Raw genomic sequence first — 15,390 nt, 5'->3', positions numbered from 1 at the left:
GTTAATTGAGTAAATAGGTCTCTCTCTTTCTTTTTTTAGCATATTATGCCTTGAAGAGAGTCAAAATACATTTATCCCTATTTTACAAATGAGTAAAGAAAACAGAATGAATTACCAATAATCTCTGAGGGAACTATCTGATGTTAAATCCACTAAAACACTAAGATGTTCTATTTTTCAGAACCTCAAAGAGTATAAAAGAAATTTTATTTTATTTTTTATGTACTTAATATTTTCTTTTCTTTTATTATTATTTTTTAATATGAAATTTATTGTCAAATTGGTTTCCATTAAAAGAAATTTTTAAAAAGTCATTCTCTGGGGTGCCTGGGTGGCTCAGTCTGACTTCAGCTCAGGTCATGATCTCACAGTTCGTGAGTTCAAGCCCCACATCAGGTTCTGTGCTGACAGCTCAGAGCCTGGAGCCTGTTTCAGATTCTGTGTCTCCCTCTCTCTCTGCCCCCGCCCCCACTCACATTCTGTCTCTCAAAAATAAACAAACATTAAAAAACATTTTTTTAAGTTATTCTCCTGAATAAAAAGTTACTTATCTGAATACCAACTTAGCCAATGACCATATGAAAATAAGAAAACTTGTCCATGTCTAATTTCACTGAAATTTTATTGAAATTTGAGATATGATCCTATCTGATCCCTTGACCTATGATCCATGACCTCTGGCCTAAAAACCCAAATTAATTTCTAATAGGTTTGCTTTACACTTATAAAAATAAGTTAATTATATATGATTGTATAAAAATAACTTTTAATATGATTTTATAGACAAGAGTTTTAATATTTCTCACAGTTATCAAAGGAGACACAAAGATGCCGATCTAATTTGACAAATATGAGGCAAAAGCCCATAAATCTAGTCTCCAGGCCACAGTGCCTCACAGGAAAGTTAAATAATGTTAGAAGATTAAAAAGAAAGAAAGAAAGAAAGAAAGAAAGAAAGAAAGAAAGAAAGAAAGAAAATTAAGATGTATCTTACAAAAGTTTGAATCATTTTGGAGAATTCTGTTCTTGGGATAGATAAGTTGCCATCAAAAATGTGGAGTAACATAAATTAGGTGAGTTGTAACCAGGTTTTCCTCTCCAAGGAAATGTTTAGAAGACATTCTAGAATTTCTAGATACACTATGGCTCAACTTTGGAAAATGTTTTATGATTGGAAAATAAATTAAAATGAACATTTAAAAAAAGGTAATCATCATTTAATCAGCATTAGAATCCAAAATGTAGTACTATCCATAGAAAGAGAAGACTAAACTCAGCAATCACTGTTTCAAAGCCACAAGAAATAGTACAAGTCACAGGCAGGCAGAACAGTAAAACAAATAGAAAATTATTGCATACTGGTACTAGTACACATTTAAATAAATCTCTATTAAAGAAAACAGCATATGTGATTTCAGAGAGCACAACAGGAAGCAGCATTTTTAGCAGGAGAAATAGCAGTTAACTAATTGTAAATAATAGCAGTAATATCCTTACTCGTTATACTCTTTCAAAGATGCACATTCCTGAGTCCTAGGAGGGAAGAAATCCCTCCCACCCTCCTCCTCTTGAGATCCTCTGGTTGGACCCATGTTGCCAGTCTCCCTGGGAAAATACTTCTCCAGGATTATGAAACCACATACGTTCCTTCAAGTCCATCAAAAAGACATACAGCAAACTACTGTAGAAGGGGGACTGTGGCTCGGCCCCAGATCCTTTGTGTGTAAAGGGGACCAGCCGGGTCCACATCCCGGCCTCCAAATAATACCCTGGTGGGCAGCAAGTCACCAGAAAACTCCAAAGAGTCCAGGTGCTCTTGCTTCCTTTCCTCAATACACAGACAGCTTCCCTTATGTGACACCACTGTCTAAACTGGAGGCCACATCTTGTAGGACATATCCGTGTCTGTCCTTAAGTTCCACATACACCACATGCGTACGTTCAACCCCACAGCAGTACCGTTTATAAGACACAGACACAAAAACACAATAATCCGATATCGTCTCAGTTACCTGGACCTTTGATAATTGAAGGTGAACCCTTTAAAAACACCCCACCTCCAAGGCCTCTAAAAGGGCTGAGCTTATTGTTTTCTGAGAACTTCTATAAAAGCCTACCCCCTTCTGTTTGCCAGCTGTGTGCCTCCCAGCTGCTTCTAAGCCCCACCACCTCTTTTCTCTTATTTCTCGGGAGTTTTTTCTCTCCCTAGCTTTTCCCATGCTTCTCACTTTCACATGAAAAGACAGGCCCTTTATAAGCATCACAGGCCAATCAGATGGCCAACCAAGCACTACGCTCTGTTTAATCTTTGGGTATTCAACTCTGCTCAGCTGTTTTCATCACTTATACTCAGTGTTTTTTTGGTTTTTTCTTCAGGGTTAGAAATGCTTTGGGGCATTATTCTGGAAACCTGAGAAGAGAAGGACATTGATTTCTAGATAATCTAGCCTAGACCAGTGTTACAAGTTCATCTAGACACATCAATTTATAGTTGATATTTTTAAAAACAGCATACTGTGAACTAGATTATTGCTGTCAAATCAACTTTGCATTCATTTCATTAATTTTAACCCGAGGAACGCACAAGTGGATACAAGCACTTGTGTTGATAAAATGATCCAAAATTTAGCAGCCAATTTATGCTTTTACAAAGTACTTCAAAATTTAAGTCACTGAATGGTACTTACTGTTGCATGGTAGTTTCTATACATGGGCATTTTCAGTAGCTTTGTCAAATAATCTTCCAGTTGTTTCTGTAACACAAAAATAGGAGATAAGCGATAATGTCCTCATACTTAAAATTTTAAACAGTGACAGTGGTGTGACCACTATCCAATCTTTACTTCTGTAATTTATTCAATTATTTGTTCAGATTATCAGTGGACAAGGAATCTTGAATAGCACTAAGGAGTTATTTCCATAGTTCCCCTGAACTTTTATTTAAATTGCTTTCTGCTATTCAACTTTTCATGTGCTTAGGTCTTTTACAAACTGTTGAAGAGGCCCAAGCTGTATATTCGTTCAGTCTTCCATAATCACTAGCACAGGACTTGCCCATAGTAGACTGTTTTAAGGCATTTATTGATTTTATCAAAAACCTCGATTTCCTTAATTTCAACACTGAATTTACTACTGGTAGATATACTGCAGTTTTTTTAACAGCTCTTCAGGGGGAGAGGGGGGGAAGTTTAAAAAGAGAGAGAGAGAGACACTTTCTAGTACTTATATTCTGATTTCAAATATGGTCAAATGTGGGAGGTTAATGACAATCACATCGACTATGATGATGTGTGGATGTACTGTTAAAGCCACAGCTTCTCATTTTCAGCTGCATTTTCATGTAAGTGCACACAGTAACCCCAAACTGTAGAGTTTTATATGTCCATGTATCGTGGAAAATATGTATTCTAGATCCCTAAAAGGATTTTAAACAAGATGACAACTATACAAAGGAGAAGTCAAATATCCCTTTCAGGATAAAAGTTTCAGATTACAAAACAGAACTGATATTTCCTTGTTAATTTTCTACTGAAAAACAATTCATCTTCTACCTTGTGTGGCACCATATCACTGAGGCAGAGCACCTGCTCCTGGGGCTTCTGTCCTACTCTTCTCTGACCCTAAGGGCCCCACTTATAGTTTGGTAATTAGACTTCACATATACTTGGGACAAGCTACTATGAAGTCTGGAGCAAACGGATAGAAATAAATGCTTTTAAAGGAGTATATCTCAAAACCCTCAATGGTGAGCTCAAGCTTGACTCACAACCAGCCCAAAGAGGTTCCTGCAGAGGAAAACTTCTTCATAGAACACTCTTCCTCTTCTGGGAAATGCAACCATTCTGAGTGCAGCCATTCTGACCTGGAGAAGAAGGCTGCCTAACAAGTTCCAAAGATGTTAAGCTAGCCTGGGTGAGGGATCAGGGGGAAAAAAAAGTTGCAGCCAGGTCCCCCTCACCTCCCAGGAGCCGCCATGTTTCTACAGTGCTGCAAAATTATATTTTGAACAACAGAAGACTGAAAGGGCTTACCCTTCTACCGAAGAATTGTTCTTCTCTGATCATGTTTTCAGATGAACGGGGCAAACTTGGCATCTCTCGAGGCTCTTCTTTGACATTCTGTCTTCTAAACGTGTGCCTAACACACACACACACACACACACACACACACACACACACACAATGGAAACATTTATTATTCTTTGAGTATTACTCTCATTTAAATGAAAGCATAAATATGAGCATAAAAGCATTTTATGCTTATTTTTAGAAGAGCCTGTTTAATAGAAATATCCACCAACAACGGACAAGTTAACCCATAATATAGATAAAACACTCTTTCCATCCAGCTTGCATACTGGGATAACTTTATAATTAATTCTGAAACAGTTACCTTCTGGTGGGAATGGGGATTCGGATAAAAGCTTTGTACTTGAGCAGCTCTCTATGAAATTCTTGAAAGTGTTTGAATTTCCTCTTAACTTGCCATTTAAATTCCCCATGTGTTAATTCAATAGTGTAAAGATTGATACTTGGTACCTGCAGTGATCAATAAAAATGATTGATATTTTAGATAACAAAGTCTAAAGTCTTTCAATGAACAATAGCTCAGACAAGATGTTTCCTAAAACAAGTGGTTACAGAAATAAAATGTCCTTAAATATATATACATATATATATATATAATGTACATAATATACATAAGACAAACTCTGAATCACACCAAAGATAAACTTCCACAAGTCGTATTGCTCTAAATACACACACAGCCCTGAAACAAGAAATCAGGTAAAGGAGACAATGAGTGAAGACCCTAATTAGATATCAGGGGTGATTTTGCTTGTCCCAAAGTATAAACAGTGAACAGACCACTGGAGCCGGTGAGAGGAAAGCTGGAGGAAATGGATTCCAGGAGCATGATCTTAGCCAGCTACTCGTCCTTCACAGATGACATTAATGCCTTCTCCTTCTGAAACATATTCCAAGGTCCATCCCGGTCTACAACATCTCCTTGCTCTGAAGGACCACCAGTGACCAACAAGGTACAGGATGATTAGAGGGAAAAAGTGAAAGACTACGCACAAAATATTTTTCCCAATTACTTAACTAAAATGAATCCCCATTTAAAATTTTAAAAAATATTTCTTACTAAAATGCAAATATATCTTGGTAATGATTTCAATCAGAACTAACAGGCCTGGGGGATAGTTTTGATACAGTACAAAGTGTTAGGAGACTGAGGGATGTTTATAAAGCGGAAGAGATCTTGAAGGAAGTTCCGTGGACAGGGGGATGGTGTGTAGGGTGGCTAGGCAGTGGGCACTCTGGACTACCCAAAGGACACTGGCCCTTCCTGGAAGATTTAGGCACCAAAGATGTTGGGGGTAGGAGAAAATAAATGTCTCCTCTGCTACTTTATTTATCCAGGCTCTCGTGTCAGCAACCACATGCGAGATTCCTGGCCCTCAGTCCTATTTTTTTTTAATCTTTTTAAATTTTTTTAATGTTCATTTGTTTTTGAGAAAGACAGAGAGAGACCGAGACAGAGAGCAAGTTGGGGAGGGCAGAGAGAGAGGGAGACACAGAATCCAAAGCAGGCTCTAGGCTCTGAGCTGTCTACACAGAGCCTGATGAGGGGCTCAAACTCATGAACCACGAGATCATGACCTGAGCTGAAGTCGGATGCTTAACCAACTGAGCCACCCAGGCATCCCCCACAGTCCTATTTGGTAACTTCGACATCTACACAGAGTGGCCATGCTTTACTATATAAAATATGAGCAAGAGTATCAATGCAACTTGTGCTCTTAAGTCTGAAATCCAGCCATATCACTGATAAATATTCAAATGTAGCATTTGCTTCGCCTCTAGTTAGGATTCATGACAATTACTACAACCGGAAGTAGGAAAAAAACCAGTTCTGGGGTTCAATATTATGTGTTGCCTTTTACTTTACGTTCACTTTTACTTTTACATTACTACAGGTGTCATCCTCCATCATGTGTCACAGAGAAGAATGCAGGAAAATTCTGAGTGGCCAGAAACTTTGCATTCAAGTGAAAAATGCTCAATTTAAGATGAACCAAATAAATAAGAAAAATTATACAATTTAGGAAAGCTACTGCATTTCCAAGGATTATATTTACCTATCTCCAAAAACTGAATACTTCGAAACTTTTTCAAATGCCAAGTTTTAGCCCTCACATATAAATCCAAGACTTTGTACACCAAACTTCTTAGCAATTGTGAGGTGGTATGATACGATGAAAACAAGCTGCCACATCCTTCTTGAAGATTTTAAAGGCCTGAAACCCTGTGGTGCAGCCTACCAGCTGTGATGCCTCAGCCAAGCGTCACTTCTGTCAGACAACATCCCAGCCGAATTATTGGAATTCTCTGGAATTGGAATAATCTGAAGAGTTTTAATAAAGGGACTGCTTATAAAGATGTGATAGGGGTAAGGAAACCATAAAGGAAGGACAGTAACCTGGGACTCTGAAGGCATTCCTAGTCCTGAAGGAACAAGATGCAGGGCCAGGTACTGGAACAAGAAGGAGAGAACCATGTAAGGATGGCTGCCTTGGGGAAAGGGGTGCCTTTGGTCAAGGGACACAGTCAGCCCAAGGTAACCCCAATCTCCTATCTGGGCTCTTCACTGTCTGAGCCCTACCAGAGGACAAAAGCAGAGAGCCCTGAGGGGCAGAGCACAGGGTAGAAAAAGGTAGGAGGAGGCACTGGAGGGAAAATGGAAGATCTCCAGCCTGAGAGGGCCTGAAGAACACCTACCTCATTGGGCTGTCACAGAAATGAAAAGAGAAGGGCCTTGCCTTGAGCTAGCACATAGAAGGTGTTCAGTAATTAAAAAAAGTGTGTTTTTATTTACCTGGAATCACATTTATACTGCATGACTTTAGTTCATATTTCTTAGTAAACTAAACACGAAGTAGGATAACGATGATCCTTAGCGGGGCGCCTCAGTGACTCAGTCAATTAAGCATCCGACTTTAATTTCAGCTCATGTCAGGATCTCACAGTGTGAGATCAAGCCCCACATCGGGTTCTGCAGTAAGAGTGCGGAACCTACTTAGGATTCTCTCTCTGCCCATCTCCTGCATGTACGTGTGTGCTGTCTCTCGTTTTCTCTCAAAATAAATAAACATTAAAAAGAAATTTAAAAAGATGATCCTTAGCTTTCTCACAAAGACTCAGATTAGAATAGGACTAAACCAAACTCACCTAACTAACAGAAGAAGAGTCCAAGCACAGAGAAGTCCCTGGTTTGGGGGTCTTGAATATTTATTTATCTTTGTGAATAACCTTAGGAGACACCTACTATTAATAATAATATGTAGTATTAGTGTATGCTTATGTAATACTATAAGGGCCAAGGATGGGCCACCCCAAGATGGGCCACTTTGTCATGAAGACTACTTTGAGTTAAAAACCAGTCGAAACCCAGCAGATCCAGGAAAAGCTCTTTACCTCCCCCTCAAGTGCCTAGAAAGAATTGAGCTAGAGGACCTGCTCCAGGAGGAGAGCCACCATCACAGATTATATGATGAACCAGCTATGGTAGACAGGGAAGAACTAGCAAGGCCTGTTTGATCAAAGTCCTCCATATGTCCCACTATTTCCAAGTGGCCTGGTAGACATTTGTTACCAAACATTTGCTCTTTGTCATCTCCCTGTGAATTGCATTCCTTCTCTTTGAAGTCCCAGATGTGCCTGTATTTGGAATTTCCACGTCTGTGTGGATTGCCCATACTTAACGAAATCAAATTTGACCCATGTTAATGGGTCTCATGTCAATTTGAGTCTTAGTCCAGCTAGGAGGATCTTGGAAACAGACAGAACCTTCTTGCTCCCCAACAATACAATATGCAATACCCTTGCATAAGGCTGTGTATTATTATTATTATTATTATTATTAAGTCCTCATAAGAAACCTATACGGTGGGCACCGTTACACCCATTATTTAGCATTATTCACATGTGAAAACTGAGAAACAGAAAGATTAAGTAACTTGTTGGAGATCACAAAGCAAAGACAGGATTTCAACCATGCAGTCTGGCTCTGGAGTCTGTGCATTTCACCCTCTGAGCATGCGTATCCCCTCTGAAGCTAAAAGCTAGTAGGCAAACTAAGAAGGCAAAGGCCACATCAGAGACATTTCTGAGTGCATTGTGCTCAGTGGTATATCAGGAAGGTAGAGACCCCCCTTCATATGAAGGGCCTAAAGGAAAGGCTGCACACAAAGGTGGGTGTTAGGAGTCAGAACATACACACAGGTAGGTCAGGACAGGCCACTAAGCAAAACTATCAGGACCCAGGTAACACATGCCATTCTGCAAAAGACAGGGAGGAAAGGCAGACAGAACCTGTCTCTGGAGAAAGGCTGTTCTACACTTCCCCTGAGGCAGGAGCAAAGGTGGCCTTAGTCTGCCGTGGCCAGAGCTCAACCTGAGGGGACAAAGGCCACCTGCCTGCGGCAATGCCCTCTACTTATCAGACTGACAACTGTGATGTACAGTCATTAACAGAGCAATGGTGACTCCCCTCACGACCTAGTCTAATCCACACCAAAGAGTGATGCTTTGCTTGATGAAGTCATCTTCATGGAAGACGTCTTCCAGCACTCAGGCCCCATGAACAGACCTAAAGGACAGGTGCCAGGAGCAGATCAGAGAGCAGCAGAAGATGCCAGCAGTATTCTCTCAGCACCGTCTCTGGGTGAGGACACGGGTCGGTCCAACATCCTGGCTTTTTTTCTTTTTCTTTCAAGAGCCAGGCAGCATCATTATTTTCTTGCTAAACCAGCATTAGGAAAGCTAAACTCTTCCTTGGCTTCTATGTGACGGTCTAGGTGGAATGGTGATGCCCCAAGAGCCCACGTTAAACAGAAAATCGAGGAGAGAGGAGGACTAGAAGTGGCACTCAGCAATTTATTAAAGTCATAAATTGCCTTAGGTGCATATTTAAAAAAAAAAAAAAGCATTTTCCAGAATGAGGAAAAAGGCATATGAGAATCAAGACTCAACGGAAAGCAAATTCTTGAGAGGTGAACAGGACTTACAAGTGATTTGAAAAAAAAAAAAAAAAAAGCTAAAAACATGTCATAGCTATGAGGAAGGAAAATGGAAGTCAGTGTGTTAATTGGTATACGTGGACCAATACGAGGTGAGTCCATAAATGCTCTGACCCTTGTTGTAGATGTAAAGCGCTCCACTTCCAGAACTTGGGCTTTTATTGGACAGCCGGTGAGATACGTCTGTATATTAGGCTCCTTAAATCCTTGAGTCTTATAAATAGCAGAGAAAGGAATACACACTAAAAAATAAACAAGTAAATAAAGTTATTGCAAGGACACAATGATATTGTAAGAATACACGATATTAGCATAACTTGCCTTTTATGGGCATCTGTTTAAGAATCATAACCTGCTACAACAAGAATACAGCTAGTGAAATGGTCTCAGCCCAGGGTAGGACATCAGCAAGGACGATCAATCATTTGCTGGTTATTTCAAATCTGCTCTCTGCCAGGCAACTCTGAGAAACTCTCTTCTCACTCAGACCACCAGTCTTTACCTTCCTGTATCTTGGGATCGCTGGGAGACACATCATAATCCACCTCTTCTCCCTCAAAGTGCAGCTCCCGTGTGTCCAGATTTTCTATCAAATTACTCATGTCAGCAGCGATTTTCTGCAGTGCAGAGGTATTTACTCGTGGCTCATTTTTCAGTGACATGTTGGCTTCAGACAGGGTAAGAGCAAAGGGGCTGGGAAAAAAAGGAGGGTTACAAGGATTTATTATTTTGGTCAAATAAAACCCTATTCTACAATACCAGGCTTAGATACAGCATATGAAAACAAGTCAACTAGCTCTGTGTGAGCCCCAGTTTACTCAAACAATGTTTTCATTTATTTTCCTCTTGAACATTTAAAAGATTCCTAGCCTGTAAATTAAATTGGAGTGAGATCCTTAATCACAAGTACAAAAGAGAAACACTACATTGAATAAATGCCAGCATAGCTTTCACCCAATTTCATTAAGTTGGATAAATGAGGAGACTCCAGGGAGACTGGTTTGGGAATGGTTATTCAGAGAAAATAAATTGATACTTAACTGTAACAAACACACGGAAAAATATCACGTGAAATTAAGCAACCTTAAATATTTTCTGAAGACATTTTAGGGCATTTTACAACAATTTCAACAAGCAGATTTAAGACATTTTCATGACAGCATAACCTTTTCCACATTTCCTCTGTAGGTGATATCCCAAGCAAAGTGTAAATACTATCTTTTCGAAACATGAGGTTCGGGCCATGACTTTCCATGACTTATAATAATGTACATGTCTTGAAAGGTAATTGATTAGTCTACCTATTCTGAGATACTGGAGGTGCTCAAATCGTACTTCTCTCCTTTTTGAAGAAAACCAGTTCTATCTCATTTCGACACTTAATAACACAAGTCTTTAAACATCAGTACCCAGGGAAGAAGAGTTCATTTTCATGTAGATTTTATTTTTTCTTTAAATACTAAGATTTAAACCTTGAGCGCCATCCTCAGAGCTGAGTGACAAATTCATACTGCTGGAAAGAATCGCTCTGTTACAGCCCGGCCCTAAAACAGCAGGTTTTTCATACCAGCAATTCCACCACACATGTCCATTCATTCCTGCAAATCACAAACATTTACTGAGCGTCTGCCATTCACTGTGAGAGGCAATGAGGAAATCTGTAAAGATGAATAAGGCTGGTCCCTGCAGTTAAGGAGCTCCTGACATGGGTGAGAGGAATAAGCTACATAACCCCAAATTCATTCCTGGCCTCCTCCAAGGTCCAAGGCCTTCCTGAGAACGACATGTGCTGAGTGGAAGACCCTTGGCCAGGTTCTCTCCTACAGGTGTGATCAAGAAGCTGGGGGTCTCTGTGGGAAACTCTAAGAGAGTCTTGGCCAAACTTGGACAGCCCTTACTGTAATCCGTCAAGTCTCAGGAACCTATACTGCCGTGTCTGGTAGAAAGAGATTTTGTTTGGAAATTCAGAAGATTGGGCTGGAGGAATGTGGCTCTGGTTTGGCCAGAGATACATAATTAATATGACAAAGTTCTCTGTGAAGTATGTAATCAATCATGTTTCTTTCTCCACATTGGCTGTAAGGAAGCTTGCAGCCATATCGATGGCCCACTATTAGCAAAACACAGGCCTATCCTTGCCTACATCACTTCCCTTCAACTTTCTTCTCCACTTCTCATTTATATTATAATAACAGTTTATGTGTACCAATCACTTCATATGTACCTGGCTTGGTGATAAGTCCTTTTTATACATTATCATGTTTATCATCAATAATAATCTATGAAGTTTTGTTATTTCCATCAAAGATGACGGAAGTTTATCAACCCCTCTTTACAGATAAAAACACTGAGGCATAGAGAGATTACGTAATTTGTGTCCAAAGTCACAGAGCTAGTAAGGTGAACGGATTTAAAAACCAGGTCTCTCTGACCCAAAAGCTGATCTTCTCAACCACAGTCTTTATCTTTCCGTATAGTTTTGGTAGATATGTAAATGCCCCTGGAACAGATGGAAGTTTCAGTAAAACAAGTGCTCTTGGGCAAGATTCAAATGGGAAGAATAGGAAGTGACCTCCTCTTGATGCTCAGCACCTCAGGATGGGCCCATTTACACTCTCAGGGCCATGGTAACTCCTCTTGGTAATAAACTAAGGAGGTTGAGCCATCTCCTCTAAGGTCCTTTTAACACTGGAACCTTAACTATAGACAAAAAAATGCTATATATATTACTCAGCTTCCCCTTATAATGTACTTACTTTAACCTAAGAAATTAACCCAAGTAGTTCTTCATATGAATACGAGAAGCAGGTGGCAGATGTTTCCTAATCTGCATAATTTAATGACTGTCTGTTCAGCTTCCATCGAGGAGCTTGTTGCCTCTGGTCACAATTAAAATATTAATTTCCTTCCTTCTCGATTCAACAAACACTTACTAGATGCCAACCGTGAGCCAGGTTTTGCTTTATTTAAAATACAAGGTAATGAGAAACTTAAAGGAAATGAGACAAGGAAAAACAAGTAAGAAATTACATCATATCGTTGCTACTCATGAATTTGTAAGCCCTTTTCTATTGATTAAACTGTCTTATGGTTAACTCTGCCAACTTTCCTAGCACAGCAAAGGAAAACAAGGGTTATTCCAATGACTTTTCTTTTGGACAGAGTGTCAGTGTTAAAATGCATGTTAAATTTAAGATACACAGAGACTAGAATAATTATACACTGCAAGGTAACTGGAATAAATAGTACAGAGTCGCTAGCTAAAGCTAAAATAAAAATCAGTTTTCAAAAAGAAAGAAGCATATAAACTTGTAAGAAACTTAAGAGTGAGAAAAGAAGCAGAAAGGTAGCCTCTTATCATTTATATTCAAGTTTTTACTATGTGCTAATAAGCACAATTTTAGCACACTTATTTTACGATACTACCTGGTATTTATGATTATTCTGAAAGAGTTAGATAAGGAACTTGCCCAAGGTCACGCAACTTGTGTCAGTGTTGAATTCACTTATTTATAAAGCAGATTTTCTGGCCCTGAAATCTCATGGACTTGGTTATAGAAGTTCATAATTATTGATTTTATTTAATGGGTTGAATGTCTATAAATTAATCTTTTCTATAAAGTTTAAGTATCATAACAACGAAAGATGTTATCTACTTCAATCACCATACCTTGGAAGGAATCCTACTAACTCTGTAGTCATTATAATTAATAGAAACATATCCCGACAGCCTCCTATATTTCTTCTTAGCCTCTTGTTTTTGTGGTTCATAATATTTTATAAGATCACATGGAGTTTCAGTGGGCCCAAATGGTTTGCAGATTTTTTTTTCTAAGCTTTTGTGAAAACTTTACAATTGAATAATCAAAATGAACCAAATTGTTTGTCTATCACTGCCTTCACTCATGTCCGTGGTTGCTTTGTGTTGAATTTTTATCCATCAATTGTATTGCTGCTTTCATTCTTGAATATCAAACTGTAAGGCCATCGACACTCCTATGTTGTCAAATCTTAATTTATTAGCCCATGTTTTCTTTCATCCAAAACAATCTGCAACGGTGGGTGAGTAGCTGCCACAGTTACAGTCCATCTTAACCAGCAATGGGATAAGGCCTTCACTGTTTACCCTTGAGATAATGTAATTGATTTTGTTATCTCCTTATAAAATTATACTGCAAGATCATTATCTCTCTTGGTACCAAGTAGAGATGGTGCCCATGGAGCAGTAACAGCAGCTGTGTTTTATTTTTGTTTGCATCTCTATCTGGAAAGTAAATAGGGTTGTTTTTTTTCTTTTCTGGTATTGAATACTAGAATTAAAATTTTTTGCAGGGAACATTTAATTACTTCCCGTTATTCAGGGGTGAAATCAGAGAACTCTAGAGTTTTTTCTGATCTTCATTTTCAACATCACTGGAAAATAGGACATCAAAGGAAGCAGATATTTTCCTTTCTGATAGTGTGTGTGTGTGTATATATATATATATATATATACACACACACATACATATATGTATATCTATTAGTAAATATATATATATTTGATAGTCTTATTGTAGTTTAGCGAAGGCATTGCATATATATATATACAATAATATATATATAATATATATATATATGCAATGCCTTCGCTAAACTACAATAAGACTATCAAAAATAACTACTAATATTAAAATAAATATTAACATTACTCAATATTAGCTGAGTACATACTAAATGCCAGCCACTATTCAAAAAGATTAATTGCATGATCTCCTTGAATCCTCACAATAACCTTAGCAGCTGAGTCCTATTCTTACCCCCATTTTTAAGATGAGAAGCTTAGATGGGCAACTTGCCCAGAGCCGTGCAGCTGGGAAGTGATGGAGCTGGACCCAACCCTGGTCGATCTGGCTCCAAAGTCCAGCTACTTAACCAGCCAGAAGTAGAACTGGGGCTAGCAGGAGGGACAGACACTGAAGACTTTCACTCCCATTTTACATGCTCATAGAGTAAAACAGTTCAAAAAGGAACAACAATAACCCAAAATAACACTCATTTTGTGAAGGTAACCGATTTACTTCTTGTTTCCCTTTCTAACAGAACATGCAGAGTTCCCCATATTTTTTCCAATACATTATTTGTGCTTACCTAGAGAAATAAATGGAATGGATTTCCAAACCAAGAATCATGTTTGAACGTGAAATGAATTATAATTAGATCATTTAAAACCAAACTGAGTCATGGGGATTTCTTGTTTTCCCATTTTTCATTATGATGAAATTAATTGGTGGACCCATACTACATAGCCTCCCCAAACACATTATATAGCAACGATTTGTACAGAACTGACTCGATGTTCCTTGAAACGCAAACATCGTAAATGTGGATTCAAGTACTAAACTCAATCTCTAGTGACAGTGTAAACCTTGGATAAATATTTTTTTAGTTGAGCTGATTTTGAATAAAGTAAATGATATTATCATAGTTTACATTCCAGATGATATATTTTAAGAAAATAACACATCAAAAAAATAAAAAAAAAAATTCTTGGTGTTTACTTGGATCTTTGATTTTTTTTAAAAAAGAACATTAGTTCCACAAATATCAATGGGGGGCTTACTATGCACCTTGGACAGATAATTAAATGTCCGTGGTGGAGGGGACAGGCCAGATGACCATGGTTGTTCTACCCTTTTTATCAGTGTAACCTGGGCAACCCGCAGCCTCCAGGGTTTCAGCATCTCATCTGTAAAACGGAAACAGTGCCACCTATCCTTTCCACCTCAGGAAGCTTGAGGAACCAGTGTCATAATGCACACACATCTACAGGCCAAAGTAATCTAGGTTGCTAATATTCCCTTGAATTCTATTAACAGGTAGCCCCTGAAAATTAACCTTAGGAAAGTTTCTTTCATTTCAGTATTTTTCAGGGCTGACAGGCTAGGAAATATCCTGCCTTTCATCTCTTAGTTAGCTCCCAAATTAATGTACCATCTAGCAACTGTCTTCCTGGATGGGCTCCTCTAAGAATAGGGCTCTCCCATTTAACCAGTCCTGAAATTTTCTGGACTCAATTCCCCCATTTGGAGAGAAGCCACCAAGACTTTGAGTGAAAAAAAAACAATCACCAGGCATTAAGCAGTCAAGCCCAGTTAATGCATTTCCCGTTCTTTGCACCTCTTCCTGGCCTCATCTTCCTCTCCCTGGCTGGTAAGGCATTACAGTGTCCCTTGTGTCTGTGGCAGTGACTCCTGCTCCCTTTTGGGTCCAGTACCCTTTGTGGCTTTGGTGAGATTTATGGACCCCCAACCCCAGAAAAAAAA

At 38.8% G+C, this 15,390-nt stretch overlaps 1 protein-coding gene across 6 annotated transcripts in view; it reads right to left on the bottom strand.

The window, feature by feature from the left end:
• PLD1 (phospholipase D1) overlaps nt 1-15,390 on the bottom strand; it is a 206,701-nt gene that overhangs the window by 120,287 nt on the left and 71,024 nt on the right. For 5 of the 6 annotated variants that reach the window (XM_060640746.3, XM_060640749.3, XM_060640747.3 and 2 more), the window contains 5 exons: nt 9,588-9,778; nt 9,200-9,327; nt 4,393-4,538; nt 4,032-4,137; nt 2,688-2,753 (listed from right to left, as the gene is read on the bottom strand). In XM_060640746.3, coding sequence (XP_060496729.2) covers nt 2,688-2,753; nt 4,032-4,137; nt 4,393-4,538; nt 9,200-9,327; nt 9,588-9,747 — 606 coding nt within the window. In that variant the 5' untranslated portion in view covers nt 9,748-9,778. Of the gene's footprint in view, nt 1-2,687; nt 2,754-4,031; nt 4,138-4,392; nt 4,539-9,199; nt 9,328-9,587; nt 9,779-15,390 lie in introns of those variants that run through there. The other variant, XM_060640748.3, reaches the window with a different exon arrangement.

The sequence above is a fragment of the Panthera onca genome, chromosome C2 (genome assembly GCF_046562875.1).
Source record: "Panthera onca isolate mPanOnc1 chromosome C2, mPanOnc1 haplotype 2, whole genome shotgun sequence".
Lineage (NCBI taxonomy): Eukaryota > Metazoa > Chordata > Mammalia > Carnivora > Felidae > Panthera > Panthera onca.
The sequence above is the reverse complement of the archived record's forward strand: the minus strand, read 5'-3'. Positions and strand labels throughout refer to the sequence as shown.